Source organism: Protomyctophum bolini (genome assembly GCF_963924005.1).
Source record: "Protomyctophum bolini genome assembly, chromosome: 9".
Lineage (NCBI taxonomy): Eukaryota > Metazoa > Chordata > Actinopteri > Myctophiformes > Myctophidae > Protomyctophum > Protomyctophum bolini.
The window spans coordinates 33,872,232-33,890,701 of record NC_137870.1 but is presented as its reverse complement, the minus strand read 5'-3'; the positions used below and the strand labels follow the sequence as shown (position 1 = coordinate 33,890,701).

The window sequence follows — 18,470 nt, the reverse complement described above, 5'->3', positions numbered from 1 at the left end:
GTTGGATGTGCGGTGACATGAGCTTATGAATATTACTTACCATCATTAACATCAGCTTCCTGTCAGTCCTGTCCTGTCATCGCTCACTGAACTACACTGCTACAGTATGAACTATGAACTCATAGCAATAGCTGAGTCAGCTGGCTCTCTAATAATCTGCCACAATACGGCTAACCCTATTTCACAGCTGTCTTTTGCGCCTGGGATTGAAAACCTAGAGATTGACATGTGCATATCATACTCACATGCTTGTGTTTTTATTACTGTAAATTAGTTTGATTTTCTGTCAGTTAATCAAAGCATCCTCATTTACATTTTATATTGTTCAGCTTATGGGTTGCTTTTTCATTATATGATGATAATGGAAGGAATTGGCACGAATTGGTATGGTATAGTAATCTGAAATTTGTACTACAATATACAGTATATGGCCCTAACCAGTAACCACCACAACAATGACAGTACAGATTATGATGTAACTGATGTTATTAAATACAAGACCAAGCCAGTTCGATCACCCCAGGATATCCAGGATAGAAACAGATGTGAATCATGTGATGGTCTCTTTACATACTGTGCCACTAGGCCGAGGAAGAAATGCCACTTGAAAATGTTCACAGGCCGTGTTTTTACGTATAACTGCACCGATCTGTGTAAACCTTTGTATGCACACTCCCTAGAGGCCAAGCTAAACCTTTGCCCTGCATTTTTCACATCTGCCTTTTGTAGCAGGAGGCTGACTTGATATTACTCCTTCAGATTTTATCCAAATCACCTTTGAACAAAATGCCTCAAATCATGAATGCAGCGTCCGCTTTGAAACTTTGCACGCACATTTCCATTACGTTGAGGAACAATAATTAATCCCCCCCTATTAACATTGCCCTATTATAGCGCCACTATTAAACACAGGCGGTGGCGTAACCGCCTGGGCACCCGACTGGTAATCCAGTCGCAGTGTGCCACGGGTTCGACTCCCGAGCCCGACACGGCCTTTACTGCATGTCTTCCCCCATCTCTCTCCCGTTTCCTGTCAGCCTACTGTCTGTCCCTTCAAAAAACAAATAAAAGGCGTAAGCCGCAAAGAATATCTAAAACCCCCCCCCCCCCCAAAAAAACACATTTATATTAGTCGTTTATATTAGTCCTATACACATTTTGTCCAAACATCACACGACCTGGTGGAGACCTGTGCTCCGAGCTGCACTTTTCTAGTGCAATCCCTCAATCTCAGTCCAATATGATGCATGCCAAATGCATGGCGATTCTATGCACACCCCTTTCTCCTTTCTAAACCCTGTGCCACAGATCTGATGAAATGCTTTATTGTGATGTTCCAGAGTGGATTTTACAGGATTTGTGTAAGTCGCTCTTAATGTGCGTTTATTCTTCTTCTGCTTGTGTTCTCAACACATGGCATTTTAAAGCCAGATGTGCCAAGCAGAACAGATGGCAATACCTAGCAGGGACTGACGCACACAATGCTCTGATGTGTCATGGACTAATTGTGTAACTTAAAACAATCTAGGTGACAATTAAACCCCTAGAAGGGTTGCAGAAACAAAATGATTTTTCAGGTCCCCATTCATCGATCTTTAATTGATATGCTTAGATCTGTAATATGCTCCATGTAATGTAAGCAGGTAATCTAACAAACACAACTGGGAGAGAACAATTACTTGATGTTTTTACTATAGCTCAATCAGACATAAAGGATCTCTGTGCTGAAAATAATGTATTTACTTAACGTATTATTAAATATAGTAAAGTAATGTGTAGTTTGTAGCTTGTTGTGTTTTACATACTAGTGCGTACGTACAGTACAGTCGTACACCTATGTTTGTGTCTAAAATGAGTGATGTTGATGTTAATCTAGACATAATCTACTAGCCCATTGGTTCCAACCCTTTTTATACTGAAGTACAACCCCAGAAAATAGTTGGCTCTCCAAATTAAGTGCCACCATCATAACTGATGTTAGAATACAGGAGCCTATACCTCATTCATTCATTCATTCAAACCTTTATTTATTCTCAAAAGACATTTAGGTACCCCTCATTTGCAGTGTCGTTGAGTTACAACATAATACAATATTTTCATAGCAATAAACAAAAACAGAACAGAACAGCAACATTTCCTCTAAGTACTGTAGCACATGTTTAAAAACAGTTGCAGATACTTGGGGGTGAGTCTGCAATCAAAGATTTAAATTGACCGATAATTTGGATTATCGTAAATGGACCTAAAGTGTTTGCAACTTTGTGCTTGTCTTTACAGATGAGAGACAAGGAACCCTCAGGCTGAGCAACCTGACTAACAACATGTCAGGGAAGTTTGTGTGTCGAGCTAGCAACACGGCTGGCTCTGATAGCTGCTCCATCAACCTGGAGGTTATTACATGTACGTACATGCTAACAAGAAAGCCATTATGTCATTACTGCAGTACTATGTACAGTAGATCACTTGAACATTATTACTGTGATTCCTGGTAGTGAGAATGAGCACAGTAAAATCACATACGGGTCCAACTCTGGATTTGACAGCATACCCCCTCTGACTCTTGTCCTTTAGCCTCCAATACAGGCATGATTGCAGTAGCTACCTTGGGGTCCATTGTGGGACTGGTGGCCATGCTACTTTTCCTTATCTTCATACTGAGGAGGAATAGGGACACAGAGGAGGAGATTGCCAATGAGATCAAGTGAGATTGTCTGTGTTACTTGAAAGTGAATAATTTGTTCCGATTTGACAACATCATAATATGATTCTTTCTTTTTATGTCTAAATCTGTTGACTTTCCCCCTGTTTCTCTGTCTGGGTTTACCACAGGGAGGATGCTCAGGCCCCTAAACGAGTGTCTTGGGCAAAAAGTACCTCAGGCTCAGACGTTAACTCCAAGAATGGCACGCTGTCTTCTATTGGCACAAGTCCTCAATCCCAAGACCCCCATCAGCCCAACTTCCACTACCCATATTCCCCTGTGTCATCCTCTGACATGGGCTCTATGAAGAATGCCTACCAGCTTCAGCCTGGTGAAACCAACCCTCTTCAAGGACTCCCGGGGTACCACCTCAATGGCACCCCGTCGCATAAGCTCAGGCCTCCTAGCATGAATGGTGGCCCCCGACACACTCCTCGGAGGCCAAGGCCCCCCACCCCCATCAGGACTGAACGGGCCCAACCTCAGGTGCCACATCCCCTCACCGTGTCCCCACCAATCAGCTCCATGTCTCTGACAGATATGGGAGGTGTTATGGTACCCACTAAGAGTCAAGCTGGCTCACTGGTGTAGGAGTTGGATGTCTAACACCTTTGACATTTTTAAATAAAATAAACAATGATAGCCTGTTTAAGAATGGAGAGACACAATGCCTTGGAATGGAATGCACTTTTTTTTTGTTAAAGAAAGAAGAGGAAAATATCTCACACTTAACTTTGGTCAAATCAGCACAAATCATACAAACTCCAGTCCTGTTTGTATGTACCAGTAAGACGCGCAAACGCGGGAAGCGAACGCAGCTGAGACCCTGCAGATCATGTCTGTCTGTCTGTCTGTCTGTGTGTCTGTCCCGCTGTTACTGTATATGTGGCCCCTTTTGTGCCCATATATGGAGCTGAGTGGACCTGGCCCCTTTTGTGCCCATATATGGAGCTGAGTGGACCTGGCCCCTTTTGTGCCCATATATGGAGCTGAGTGATTGCTGATGCAACACACTCCATATTTGGATAGCGGGACAGACAGACAGACACACACACAGACAGACATGATCTGCTAGGTCTCATAGTAAGTGCTCACTGCATTCGCAATAATGTTGTTGGATTCTGAATTACTAGAGAATTGCCTACTGTTTAATACTATATAATTTGTTTATAATTGTATGAACAGGTTTTCAGAATGGTCTTTTGCACTGTTAAGATTACACATAGGTATTTACTGTAATGTACATGATATGCCACATGAGTACATGAATTTAATTTACTCTGAGTCCCCATTATTCCTGGATATTTCATTTGAATTCGTTTTGCAACAAGTGATGTTTTTATATTATAAAAATTGCATATTAATCAGGATAATCAGAAATATGTATGTTTTCATACAGTAGGATCTAAAAATGGGTTACCTCTGCTCTCAAACACTGGCTGGCGCCTGGCATTCACTGATAGTTACTTGTGTTTATTACACAGCTTGGTTGAATGCTTGATTCTGATTGGCCAATCGCTGAATTGATAATGACCAATCAGCTCTAACAGGCTGCTGTCAGTGTCTAATCAAAGACTCTGAGCACCCGTCAGCGCTGCTCGATTTTATGTTGTAGCCTACCCAACATGACAGGCATGTAAACACACAGGGCTGTATTTTGCGTAAGTACCAGGTCTTATTACTTAACTTAAGACCTGGAGGAGTGGTCAATGCTCTTTGGCCACTCAGAATAGCCAAATGGCATTGATCACGCCTCCAGGTCTTAAGTTAAGTAATAAGACCTGGTACTTAAGACACGCAAAATACAGCCCACAATGTCATGCAGCTAAACATTGCTCTCAAGAATGCTTTTGAAAACATTTGAAATGAGAAATACACAATGCAGTCACCGAACATGTATTCTATTTGATCAACACTTCCTTGTTTACCCAGTGGAATACTTCTATTATTGTAAGCAAGGAAATACTTTGTTTTGTTGTTACTTTGGGGTCCATTTATTTATTCATTAAGTAGCCTTGTAATATGGTGATTACTTATCACCCTGTCAGATTTTATTTATCAACAATGGGCGACAATTATCCCTTACTTATCAGGGTTCCTTTCACTGGCCAATGTGAATGTGGCACTCATGAGATCATATATCCACACTGCCCATTATGGTAGTTGCATTGTACCTAAAATGTTTAAGTGTAATGCTGTTGAGTTTGATGGTTATATTTAGTTCATGCCATTTAGAGTTCTGGGACTTTTTCAATAAACACCATTCTCAAGTTACCATTATTTGAATCATTCAGAGTTCTAGTCACTTCAGCTGTGCTACAAGAATTTTCATATACACTATCATGGAAACACAAGATTAAAATATTACCGGTAAATAAATATCAAACAGTGCCAAATAAAAATATTTCTGCGATATTACAGTTCAACAGTTTTTTTTTTTATTGGAGTGTGATAAGGTTTGTTTCAAAACGGCATTGCAATATCATATTACCATGATGCCATAAGAGTACACCACAGTGCTACCAAAGAGCACTCAAATACATCTACAGCATTTCACACTTTTTTTCATAGGGCCTACAATCAACAAACATACTATAACAGTAAAGTATAATAACCACAGTCAGATAGAAATAAAGGACACTTTAGTGTGGAGAAACAATTGACAAAATTGCTGTAACAAATCTCAATGAGCAGCTTTATAAACACTACCAAATGCTATAAAAGCAGGAAAATCAATTTAAGCTTGCAGACAAGACAATATCACATGTAGATGGATGGGCATGGATTTAGGTCAAAAGATATTCAATGACGATTATTGCACTGATTAAAAATGTGATCTGCAATCATTTTCAGAGGTGGTGAACATATGCATACAAAGCACTGAATGTGGAAAAAACACAGGTGTGGAAACAAACCCTGGGGACCAAAATGACGCCTCTATCTGAACTACATCAACTACGGTATGTTTTATTAAGTTTGAAAGCCTAATAGTTCTGTACCTTTGGATTAGTCTCTCAAGCCAACCTACTGTATATCTTGCACAATCTTCGAATGCTACATAGGCAGCCTGGGGTTCTGTTATGACTTTTTCCCTTTGTTTCTTCTCTTGTTATGACTTGTAATTCAAATTCATGGGTTCGTGAAGTAATGCTTGACTCCACCGACAGTGAAACTATGCGTTTGTGCACCCACTGTGAGAAGGAAGGTTTTGGTCTCGATCATGAATATTATATAATATGTCAAATGAACCTGTCACGGACCAGCAGCGAAATTCAGGGACCCTTGATTTACACAAATTAACAGGCAAAACAGAAGTTAGGCAGAAGCATTTAAAATTGTGGAAGCATACAGTACACATGTCTTGAGAGACTACCTGCCGATATTAGGAAACCAGTTAAATGGTACATCTCAAGTCTCTTATTTGATATTTTCTTGTCTATTACCTTGCTTGAAGCTGTTCTGGTGTGCCATTTTTAAAGTTATCCCAAAGCACTTATTTTTGCTCAGAGGAGCGAGGAGGGATGGGGGCTACCATTTGTATCAGTGTGAATATACAGTAACAGTAACGGCAGACATTGGCAGCAGATCCAGCTGTGCCGCTGTAAGAAACTGACCTCACTTCACATTCTTCTCCTCACATGGTGAGGGAAATGTGGATGCAAATAAAGAGACTTGGGATGCATCCAAACTTCCAAAGAGTAACAAACCAAAAGTAAAAGCCTTCACAATAGGCCACCACCTACCATCACTAGTATATAAAGTCCATATAAGGTCCATTATTGAAATGTCTATGGAATAAATGTAATCATCAAACATCTGACAGCAGACTTCTGGCAATTATCATCCTCATCACCTCATTTGTTCCTAAAGAAAATGAGAATAGAATTGCACAATTATTAAGTCTTGAAAATCCCTTAGAGCCAATGAAAATCCATATGTAGTAGTATTTCATGTGAACAGTGTATTTCATGTGAGGTCTATCTAGCTTTTCAAAATGCTCACCTTCTAGAATCTGGTGTACTCTTATGTCACGGACATACTGCTGTACTGCGTAGTCTTTCAGGTAACCATAGCCACCATGCATCTGAAGAGCTTGGTTGCATATCTGTTACAGTATGTGAACAGATGCACAAATAAAAAATCATTACACATTGTAGTTGTAATAGATAGACAAGGAACCATCTACCATCTATTTTCTTTGCTCAGTAGAAATTAATTTTTAGTTACTCACACCAAAGCACTCATCTGTGGCAAAGAGCTTGGCCATGGAACAAAGGGAGACAGCGTCAGACCTGCCCTCCTGGAGTGCCCTCGCAGCCTCGCGCACCAGGAGACGTGACGCAACTAGCTTGGTGGCCATTTCTGCCAGCTTGAACTGTAGAAACTATACAGAGAACACACAGAAAGAAGACAAATAACTCATTTTTGACCAGCAACACCATGCTGACTGGGCCTAAAGTAACTAAGGAGTATTTGGATGATTACGTTGACTGCTTTAATGATGGGAGGTTATTACCTGGTTGTTGGAGAGAGTCTCTCCGAACTGTTTGCGTACCGACACGTGATCACGCGCTAGCTGCACACAGGCGTGCGCTGCACCAAGAGAACAGGAAGCTGTGGACATGAGTGCCAGGAAGTGTTTCAATAACTTGAAGTCAAAGTAAAAGATTTATAGACATGTATCTAGATTCTGGTGATATCTGAAAGGCTAAGACTTAATATTACAGTATAGACAGGTCCGTGTTGATCACATGACTATAGAGGTGGTGTATACCGATTTGTGTGACGTATGGATAAAATGTGTGATATAAAGAAATGTGTTTTGCAAAAATCTGCCTCATGGTGCCGCTATAACAGGCCGTTGTGGGAAAATTGGGGCAGAGGTTCTTCGTTGGCATCCAGGGAGTGTGTGCACAGTTTGGCATCGAGACGGACGGACACACACGGACGGAGTGCAAAACATACTCTCCCATGCCTTTGGCCTGGTGGAGACAATGAATATCTCTAGTTTTTAACGATGGAAATGAATGTCTATTTGCAAGACATCTCATTTGCAAGGAAAGCATTTACTGAACATGTATACAGTACATTTAACATTACCAAAACAATAACGTTGATAATGGCTGGCGTTTTCATAATCTGCCCCCCTCACCAATATTGATCCTGCCTCCATTCAAGCCCTTCATAGCAATCTTGAAACCCTGTCCTTCTTGACCAATCCGATTTGTCACTGGAACGGGACAATCCTCGAATATCACAGCTCTGGTTGGCTGAGAGTTCCACCCCACCTTGAAGAGAGAATATTAATATGATATAGTCCTCTATTCTGAACCATGAATATGACCAAATTCTGCCATCTAGTGGATATTATCCATGGCATATACTGTATCTATTGGGTAGTAGGTACACACGGTCAATAAATGCCATATATTTTATGCACAAAGACAGCACTGTCTTTCTCAAATGCAACAGTATACGGGATTACGGGAGTATACCCAGTATTTTATCAAAAATAGTGCCTTCTTACTTTTTTTTCTTTCTTGCCAAAACTTAGTCCTGGTGAGCCCTTCTCTACAACCAGGCAAGAGATGCCCTTGGCTCCTTTCCCCCCTGTTCTGCACATCACTATATATACATCTGTATCTCCACCACCACTGATGAATGCCTAACAGAAAGCACATGAAGAGATTAGTAGCATATGGTTCATTATGATCGTATACATACAGGTACATTCTACATTGTACCTAGGAAGGAACCATTCAAGGAAAAGTACCTTAGAACCATTCAAGATGTAGTGGTCATCATTCACCAGTCGTGCAGTAGTGAGAAGTGAGGCTGCATCGCTGCCAGCCCCTAAACATTAAATAGAAAGAAGTAAGCCCCTTAACAACATTTCATACGGGATTATTATGTCTTTAATTATGAGCAAGAGGATCCATGAATCTAAGGTTATGTGCCATATTAGAGACTCACCTGGTTCAGTGAGACAATAGGAACCAAACGTGTTCATCAAGCAGAGATCAGGACAGTACCTCTCCCTTTGCTCAGTATTTCCATATGTGTCTATCATCCAATTACACATGCTACAAAGAAAGAAACATACCATTGATCTGTCATCAGATAAGAATTTAGCGAACAACCACCACACCAACCTACAACCACTGCAATGTTAGGGAAAATAAAACAAAGAAAATCTGTCATTGAAAGAAACCTTCCAATAAATAAATCAAATTGTATCAAACATATCTGTATCTCACTTGTGGATGCTGATATAAGCTGTGGTGCTGACACAGCCTGTGGATAAGGCCTCCATGATCACTGATGTATCCAGACGAGATAAACCGGATCCTCCCACCTCCGGTTGAACATAGATCCCACCAAACCCCAATTGGGCTGCCTTCCGCATTGTCTCCACTGGAAATATTTCCTAAAATAAAATCACATATTTCACATCTTTAATGAATCAAGATGGTACATTTTGCAGCAAACTGAATGTATAAATGCCTTCTGTCAAACTTAGAAAAGAATGTGAATTAAGGCTGATGGCAATGTCCAATAATTACAAATATTTCACTCTACTCCTGTATAGCTTTGAGATGTTACTTGCATTAACTAGGGACAATTTGTAACTGTGTAACTTGAGGTGGTGTTTAACAAGCTAGATCATAGATAGCTCAATACTGCCATCAGTGGTGGCACCAATGTGTAACAACCTTGCTATACATAAAATTGCATTATTCCAGTGACTGGTACAGTATTATAATCATATATTGACTCATTATGAGTCTTGTAATACTACTGCCATACCTTTTCGTCCCACTCAGCCATGTGTGGAGCCATCTCATTGGCTGCAAAGTCAAAGGCCATCTTCTGAAACTCCTTCTGTTCATCTGTGAGTCCATGGGAAGCTACACAAACCATAACCGTTACAAAATACTTTGTTAAGCACTTTTCTCACTTCACTTGATTCATCTTTTGTACCAGGGGCCTCTGGTTGGGCATTCTCATTTCCTCTCATAGTAATGTGCCATAATATATTATTAATTGTAATATATTGAGAGTTAGAAGAGGTGTGCAATTGTGCAACGCAGCCTCTGAGTGGGTGGGTCTGGAGGACGACAACTGTCAACCAATGACAAACAGTGCAACATATTGCAAATTTGCAAGTCAGAAGTAGTATTGTATATTACATTATTATTATAGTTTCTCGAATGAATATATAACCAATGTGGCCATTCAATTCATTTGGCAATTCATGTGCTAAATCAAGTGTCATATTCAATTCTAAAGCTTATTTGCAATACCTCTCTAAAGGGACTTACGGTCGATGCATGAAGCTATTCCCCGTCTCTGCTCGTTGTTAAATATTAAACGCTGGTTTCTTCCTATGCAGGACCTCAGTCTGACAACTCTTGCTAACGTCCTGGCTGCCGCCATCTTTCTTTACCTTAGTGCAGTTGTTATGTCTTACGTCACTCACAGCGCTGCTCAGGGGAAATGTAGTTCCATAGTACGCCATACACACTTCAAACGCTTTTACCACACTATGGCTATGACATTTATCAGATTCAGAGCTTGAGGCGGGACATGAGCTCATAGTCATATAACTATTCATGAGCTCATGTGAATACGAATAAGCTGTTATGTATCAACGTCGGTCATGTTTGTAAATTGGAGGTGAAACAAAAACAACGAGATCGGGACTGGTCGTACATTAAAACGAGCGCACTACAACAAAGGCAAAGCGCATGCTCTGATATTTTGTTCATCTGACATCACAGCCGCGGGAGTGTGGACTGTGGATGAGTGTAAAAGTAAAAGGTAACGTTTATGCATAGGCTAAATTATCAGTTGTATGTTTTATTGTTTTTAGAATTTAGAAACTCAAAGAGAGGCTGTTTGCGAATCACTCTATCTGACTGTTTATTGTGTATTGTGTTTTTCAACGTAACAGCATACATGTTTTAAGTATAGAGCTCACAGGAAGTTGCAATACCCTCAACTCATCCAAATTGCTTTTGCGATTTGCTTGTATTAAACAACATGAAACTCACCAACATTGCAATTTGCAGCTGTAGTGAAAGCTTGAATTGTTCTCTTTCAATCTGCAAAGCGTTTGTTTGATAAAAATTCACCGTAGACATGTTATGAGCTACTTTCTGTCAAGAAATTCTGTGCAAGTGACGTGTTGGAGTTTGGAAGCACTTTTAATTAACGGGTCGTGCTGCGCTGCTGCCTCCTCCAACACTTAGAAAAAGAATCACCTGCACAACATTTCTTGACATAAAGTATCTCAGTATCTCATCATTCTTGACATAAAGTATCTCTCACAACACAACCATCGCTTTGCAGTTTGAAAGAAGATAATTCAAGCTTTCCCTACAGCTGCAAAAGCAAAGCAAAGTTACCATGTTTACCCAGGGTAACTGAACTAAGCTCAAGAACTTGTTTATAGCCAGGCCCTGCTCATAGAACATTTCATGGTAGGGGTTCAATGCCTTGCTCAAGGGCACTTCAGCGGTGGTAATTTGAACGTGCCGGTCCGGGGATACGAACTAGCGACCTTCCGATATCAAGACCGCTCCGCAAACCGTTCGGCCACTGCTGCCCCAATGTTTGTGAGTTTAACGTCATTTAATGCAATCATATTGGACTTTTCTGTTTGGATGTATGTGCTGTCAAGGCCAGAAGGTAGTTTTTTGGCTCTCAGTAGGCGTTCCCACATAACTTCCTGGTTTTATGATGATGACACGCACATAGTCGCATACCTTCTATACAAGCAGATCACTAAAGCAATTTGGATGAGTGTGGATTCAATGGAGGGTATTGCAACTCTATTCTACTCATTATAAAAAAATCTAGAGTTGCAATTAAATTGCGGCTACGCCAGGGCCGAGTTCAGGGTAGCTGAGTCTGTTGCAGACTTTTTCAATCTTATTTTTAACAGACATGAAGTGAAATGATCCATGTGGCCTCCCTCTACCCTACTGATGTTTTCATCCAATTTTCTTGTAATATACAGATGTCACCAAAGAAAAGGGCCCGACTCGCCCGAGGAGGGATCACAAAGAAGTCAGGTGAGTGCTGGGTTGAGAAAACAATTGAATGAATCTGACTGACTGACTGACAGATTATTCTGGAATTATCCTACCAAAGAACTGTGCTTTTCCCCTGACAACACAGTCATAGATGAGCCTAATGTAAAAGATGACAGTGAAGAGATCCCTCCAAAGTCAACAACAAAGATGAAGGCTTCATCTTCCGAGGAATCCAGAATGTTAGAGAAGAAGACAAAAGAAGTTGATAAACCACAGTACTGTCACTGGTTGATGAAGTCAGAACCTGAAAGTCGCTTTGAGAATGGAATAGATGTAAAGGTACAGTAGCTAACTGACAACATAAAAAGTAGTAATAACAAATAATCTAAATACTGAAAATTGCATATCTACAACATCACATGCATTGAGCTTGTAGATTGGCAAAGTATAGGGCTTATAATAGATTTAGTTGATTATAAAACATTAATGTTCTTAATAATTTGTTAAAGTAATCACTAAGATAATCAATAGTTGCAGCCCTACTTCAGAATCAGCATTATTTTTCACATCACGGTGCACGTGCAAAGAAGTAGGTCGTAGATCGTAGGTTCGATCGTCTTACTCCTACCGCCCAACACTGACAGATGCCGCCCCACGTGCACATTATGTCCCTCCTCCGAACACGGGCTAATTGACTACCGGTATATTCACACAACGGCAATATTGCTCTCACGTCATATTTGCGTGTACTCGTGTAGGGATGAAATGCTACCCTCAGTACCCTGGCTGGCACTCGAAGTGCAAAGGGGCCGCTGTGTGAATATGGTGAGTTGTGACGCTCAACAAAGCCTAATGCACCATGGTGGAGGGTCAAATATTTTTCTTTTCTTTACACTAGAACTGTGACTGTCAGGCACCGACCTTTTCAGGTCTACTTACATTGAAATTAGCCTCTATGTTTTTAGAACTTGCTCAATATATCTGCTGGTTCACTCTACAGTTTGGGATTGAGGACCTGAAGGCTCTTCCCAATCATACTGGATGCTGGGATGGTGTTCGCAACTATCAGGTAGGTCTACTGCTGGTAGATTAAGGCATTGATTCATGTACTGTAATGACAATAATTGTATGATCAGTTGAGGAAACAATGCCCCATATGTGCCCTCTCCCTACGCTCATTCTGTAGCTCCGAGATGAGGTCACACCCTGGGCCCCTCCCACCGCGGATCAGAAACGGCACATGTTTCCACAAGGAACACTTCTTACCCTTTTCTGCACAATGAATCCAAAAATGAAGGGCCACAAACGTTTTATACTAATTCAAACTTAGCCCCGGCCGAGAAAATCCAACTTCAAACGGCTTTAAAAGCTTTAGCGCCTCCCCTGGTCGAAAGTAGAATTACATTTCCAACTGACTTCAGTTCACTCGACATACACGCACACACGCACGACTTCCTTGATAAACATGGAAGCGGCTGACTAAACAACCGTTTAAAGTTGTCTTTTCTCGGCCGGGGCTAAGTTTGAATTTGTGTAAAACGTTTGTGGCCCTTCACTTTTTGGATTCATTGTGCAGAAAAGGGTAAGCAGCGTTCAAACATGCGCCGTTTCTGAACCGCGGTGGGAGGGGCCCAGGGTGTGACCTCATCTCTGAGCTACAGAATGAGCGTAGTGGAGGGAACATACTGGGGCTAGCTCTGAGGGTGCTTTTTTGTTGGTATACTGTAGCTACAGTATATAATCTTTGGTTCTATTCTCCCTGGTAAAAGTGCATGTCTCCAAAATTGTCATCCTATAGGCCCGCAACTTTATGAGGGACATGAAAGAAGGGCAGCTAGCTTTCTTCTACCACAGCAACTGCAAGGAACCTGGAATAGCAGGAATCATGATAGTAAGTCTCTTTTCCAAATGACAATAGCAGTGTAAAAGCCACAGATGTTGCAGGTCAGTTTGTTGTATTATGTTTTCTAGATTGTGAAAGAAGCCTATGTGGACCACACTCAATTTGACAAGAAAGATGTCCATTTTGATGCATCCAGCAAGCAAAGTAACCCTAAATGGAGCATGGTAAAATAATTATGGAATAGTGACCTTTGTAATTCATTGACTTTTTAGATATGAATCAAGTTGATCAGGTTTTAACCTTTTTATATTGCTTTTTCTGTCTCAGGTAGATTTGCAATACCAAAGAATGACGGCACGTTTTATTTCTCTGGCTGAGCTTAAGAAATATCACCTGCAGCACAAGGCCAACGGAGGACCCCTGAAGGACATGGCTCTCTTCACAAGAGCAAGGTTGTCTGTGCAACCTCTCACCAATGGTATGTAGTGTAGTTTTGGACCACATATTTTAAGGTTTCCTGTAACTTAACTTTGTCTTACTTCATTGTTCTCTTTGGTAGACAGTAAGTTACAGTAACCTCATTATCTTTCCCCTCCAGAGGAATTTAACTTTGTCCTGAGTTTGGAGGATAAAGATCCACTGTGAAAAATTTGGCTGTGGAGTGATGCTTTGAAGCAACAACAAATGTTAAACAAATACTCATTTGTATTTTCGTTTTCCTTTTAATAAACATTTAAAGAATATTATTAAAGGTGATTTTTGTCTTAGTTACGAGTGATTTATTTTAATGTCTGTACAACTGCACCTGTCTTATTCACTTGAGATTAAAACACTATCCACATTTCGGTTCTAGGACCTTCATCAGGTTGTCTAACATTTGAAAGATAACCTGACGAAGGTCCTTGAACTGAAACATAAATTAACAGTAATTACTTAAATTTTAATTGCAAGTGAATAAGACATGTGGGTGTTCTTTGTCGACCCAGGATCTTCTATGCACCTATACCATACACCCATGTTGTGCACAAAAATGTCACTCTTTAAGCTTAGTGGTCAGTCAATGTTAATGAGATATTACAATTGTATTTGGTATGTTTAAAACAATTTGTAATGTTAGACAGATATTGCATTTTTTTCCAGCATTAAACTGTAAGCTGATATGCACACACTTCAATTGAGCAGCAAATATTAGCTAGTCAAATAAAAGGTTTTCAATTTATTTCAGTAGAGGGCAATGGATGATTAGTAATTGGCCACAAAAGATAGTTCTACTGCTGTACATATCTCAGGTTAAAAGTCTAAAATGATGTTAGAGGCAATAGGATTTAGTTTGCTAGATATATTTAGGCACAACATTCAAGTCTCTAATGTGGAGGATACACAAGACTTATTCTATCGGACCCCGGATACAAGTACTTTACACCCTCTTATAACACCACTGGAATGCTGAGGTAAAGCATGTGAATCTTAATATTTAGTTGTTTTGTGGCACTGTGTGTACTGCATAATTATGTGTACAGGAGGTCAACAGGGCACAAGACAATCACAAGTTGATATAGCTGCTCTTATTTACAGTTCATAGAATCTAGGGGATAATTATGTCATCTTGCTCATAAAAGGAAAAAAAATCATTGTTTCAGAGGCCCACTTCCCATTAATCATTTTTTCTCAATACAAATTAACTTCAAGATAAAGCAGTGCAACGTTTTCATTTCAGATTTCCCAAGAATGTTAGGAATGCCTTTGATTAAATGTGGAATGTTGGAAATTAATTTCATTTCTTTGAAATTCCACAAATACCATATTCACACAAATCTGAGTTGGATAAAAGTTAATATACACAAAGCATTATTGTGTCATGGATTGAGACAAACAATGTTGATCACATAAAAATGAGGCAATACCTTTATGTGATATTTCACACAAGGTCAACAGATTTAGTTAAGATTTAGTTTCGATTAAAAAAAGAAAAAGAAAGTTGACGGAAAATACTTGCAGCGGCCAGTAAGGCCACTTGCAAATGGCTGATACAGGCGACTTTTCATTGTTCACTTTTGTCTTCTTCCTCCTCCTCTTCCTCCCTTCTTCAGCAGCCATAACAAAGGAGGGCTACTTTATCTGATATTGTGAGGTGGCTCTATTCCTTCACAGATGCTGACGAAGCTCTAAAAGAGAACGGTACAGGATGATGACACTAGCCGCTTTCTTCCCTTGCTGCCTGTTCCAGTGCACTCTCATTGGCAGCAGAGCCTTCAAACCGCTGAGCTCCGATCACCGCCTGGTGAGACATACTCTTCCTCACCACGTCTCCCTTCCTCCACAGTGTGATTTCCTTAAAAGAGAATGAAGATAAAATAAATTAATAGACTCATGTTTAATAACATTGCTCAGGCTATCCTTGATGTTTGGAATGTATTGAGTATTTTATATGAGTATATAATTATTAGTATTTTGCCCATTTGAATTCTTTAAATACCTGCTGTTTGAAGTAGCGCCTTTCTTCCTCGTCAATCAGCACAAGGTTAAGGTAGTAGCGTACAGAGAATTTTTTGTTGATGTCTCGCATTGTGGGAGTCATCTCATAGCCAGCCAGAAATAATCTAATTGGAATGGACTCTCCTTAAAATGAATACAATAAACCAAGTGAGGTTGGTGAAAACACTGCATGTTATAGTCAGTAGTAATGATGGGTTAAGGAAGGACATAAGCCTCAATCAAAAAACATTTGACTCTTAGTCTACACAGTAAAATCCTTTGTTTTAATTTAACTATTAAAGTGTGCGTCCATTTTTACACACCAAGTTAAAATAACAGAGGATTTTACTGTATTGGTTCTTGTTGTATCATGCTGTGTTTTTGAACCGCTACCAAGTCATTTACCTCTGACCGGTGCACCATCCATGATCTCGTACTTGGCTATGGTGTCGTTTTCATGGTATACGCTTGGTCCGGTGCCTGTTGTCTCTCGTTTGATGATATCAATCTCCATGTGCTTAATCTTAATCCTTACGAGAAGGAAGTAGATTTTCCCCACAATGACATCTTTCAAGTGGTACCTGTGTGGGACAGTTCATAATAGGCATCAGAAACTTGTAACCCCCCCAAAAAGTACAATTGTGGAAAAGTTTTAAAAATGTTATGCGATCTCCATCTGCTAAAAGGAAGTTATGAAAGTTATGAAAGTTATTATAATAACAATTTAACTATTCTCAAATTGTAGATAGTGACTTTGGTGGTGAAGTTATGCAATTATTAGTGCATAATATTCTCAAGACTTACTTGGATTTGTTATACTCGAACTCAATATGGAGACAGTCTTCAATTCCAACTTCCATTTTGATGGATGAGTTGAGCTCTGGGTATGTGCTCAGTGTGTGGACAACAATATCCATCTCTTTACTAATATCATTCAGTCTTCTGCTGACTGTAGCCCTCAGAAAGTATCTGAAAATAATAAGAGATAATGAGCAAAATAAATCACCTGGAACAGAACTGTTCAGATAAACTGCTGCAACAGTGTCCATCATCATAACAGAGTAAACAGACATGCATGTAAAACAGTAACAGCCAGGTTGGATTATTAACTTGATCTTTTTTGCTGAGGAAAATGCAAACAGGAAAAAGTATGCACAATAGATAATGCTCCCATGAACATTTATCGGTTTACCACTTTTGGTGGTAAACCAAAAAATGTTCATGGGATTATTATTGTGCAGCCTTTATTTTTCACGAGTTCTATTATCTAGCACTGCTGTTGTGTGGATCGTGGATGTATGTGGTTTTATAAACCCTTTGAATAATGTAAACATGAAAGCCAGTGGTACAGTACACACAAAGAGAAAGTCAGCACACTAAAGCTGCACTGACTGCAAACCATTTGTATTTATTTGACTCCTTTACCGTAGCTTAACATTCTGGCCTGTGTAGGACTCGTATGGTTTCTCCACATGAGTGAACTCAAAGTCAAAGGTCTGTGACTGAGTTAGTTCACCAGGTCTTGCAAGATCTTTCACCAGAGAAACAAACTCATGATGGTTTCCCCTATCGTAGTACAGCTCTAGGAAGGAAAACAAAGAATTGTCAACAACTATTTCTAGGGTTGTAAAATGCAACATAGGGGTTCATAATCATATTCAAAGATTCTGAAATAGTAATCATTTTACATAAAACCCACCTATTTGACCAACAAATTCAATTTTGATCCCTTGATGTTCCAGTCTCTTTCCAGGGTTCTTGAGTGTGACGTTCACCTTACCACTAACCGTCTCACCATCATAGAAAAGAAAGTATTTGTCTTTCTTTCCATCTTCAGTCTTGTGTTCTGCCTTCTTTCTCGTTTCAGCATCATTCAGAACAACATCGATTTCTGCACTTTGCCCAAAGCTGAAGAAACTCATTGTAGAAGCGTATCTGTCGTGAACCTGGCCGTGTACGAGTGACACGTACTGTACGTTACTCTAACTTATTTGCAAAGTAAGTCAAGTTATTTAGCAGTGACTATACATTCAGAATGTTATGCAACACCTACAGCCTATACGACATCAAACCCCAATAGAATTGGAGAGAAAATGTTTATCCAGGTTAAAAGTCAAAGATATTTCAAATCATTTTAGCACTACATGTCCTCATCATTTCCATCGATTAAGAAAAAAACAAATCCGTTATGGTTAGGCTCCGTCTAATACTTAGCATATGAGGTGTTCTTTTTTACCATCTGTCGAATTTAGCAACGTCAACAAGCATTAAAGTCGTCTAAAATGTATTTCCTTATGGTCAGTCCGTATCTTTTCTTAAACAGTAAAATGTAATGTAAAATGTTGTCAAATGATCAGGAAGTACGCCAGAGCTGCGTCAGCAAAAATACTTCCGGTTCGACTATTTCAAAATA

General features: G+C 39.9%; 4 protein-coding genes across 5 annotated transcripts in view; 2 read left to right on the top strand and 2 right to left on the bottom strand.

The window, feature by feature from the left end:
* esamb (endothelial cell adhesion molecule b) overlaps window positions 1-3,637 on the top strand; it is a 39,476-nt gene extending 35,839 nt beyond the window's left edge. The window contains exons 6-8 of the mRNA XM_080773034.1: window positions 2,278-2,400; window positions 2,572-2,701; window positions 2,830-3,637. Coding sequence (XP_080629160.1) covers window positions 2,278-2,400; window positions 2,572-2,701; window positions 2,830-3,292 — 716 coding nt within the window. The 3' untranslated portion in view covers window positions 3,293-3,637. The remainder of the gene's footprint in view (window positions 1-2,277; window positions 2,401-2,571; window positions 2,702-2,829) is intronic.
* A 1,513-nt stretch (window positions 3,638-5,150) lies between these two features.
* acad8 (acyl-CoA dehydrogenase family, member 8) lies at window positions 5,151-10,143 on the bottom strand. The gene is made up of 11 exons (XM_080771453.1): window positions 10,024-10,143; window positions 9,509-9,609; window positions 8,959-9,128; window positions 8,675-8,784; window positions 8,475-8,554; window positions 8,229-8,366; window positions 7,854-7,989; window positions 7,218-7,315; window positions 6,933-7,085; window positions 6,704-6,806; window positions 5,151-6,565 (listed from the first exon to the last, which is right to left on the bottom strand). The coding sequence occupies exons 1-11, from the start codon at window positions 10,136-10,138 to the stop codon at window positions 6,510-6,512; spliced, it is 1,260 nt and encodes a 419-aa protein (XP_080627579.1). The 5' UTR covers window positions 10,139-10,143; the 3' UTR covers window positions 5,151-6,509.
* A 246-nt stretch (window positions 10,144-10,389) lies between these two features.
* thyn1 (thymocyte nuclear protein 1) lies at window positions 10,390-14,325 on the top strand. Of its 2 annotated transcripts, XM_080772519.1 has the most exons (9): window positions 10,390-10,522; window positions 11,189-11,319; window positions 11,724-11,778; window positions 11,885-12,078; window positions 12,740-12,808; window positions 13,538-13,630; window positions 13,711-13,806; window positions 13,910-14,060; window positions 14,181-14,325. In XM_080772519.1, the coding sequence occupies exons 1-9, from the start codon at window positions 10,504-10,506 to the stop codon at window positions 14,225-14,227; spliced, it is 855 nt and encodes a 284-aa protein (XP_080628645.1). In that variant the 5' UTR covers window positions 10,390-10,503; the 3' UTR covers window positions 14,228-14,325. The 2 variants fall into 2 exon arrangements, with proteins under 2 accessions (XP_080628645.1, XP_080628646.1); XM_080772520.1 differs by lacking the exon at window positions 11,189-11,319.
* A 36-nt stretch (window positions 14,326-14,361) lies between these two features.
* On the bottom strand, window positions 14,362-18,425 carry vps26b (VPS26, retromer complex component B). The gene is made up of 6 exons (XM_080772518.1): window positions 17,757-18,425; window positions 17,483-17,639; window positions 16,862-17,026; window positions 16,463-16,638; window positions 16,059-16,201; window positions 14,362-15,914 (listed from the first exon to the last, which is right to left on the bottom strand). The coding sequence occupies exons 1-6, from the start codon at window positions 17,977-17,979 to the stop codon at window positions 15,777-15,779; spliced, it is 1,002 nt and encodes a 333-aa protein (XP_080628644.1). The 5' UTR covers window positions 17,980-18,425; the 3' UTR covers window positions 14,362-15,776.
* Between the last annotated feature and the right edge of the window lie 45 nt (window positions 18,426-18,470).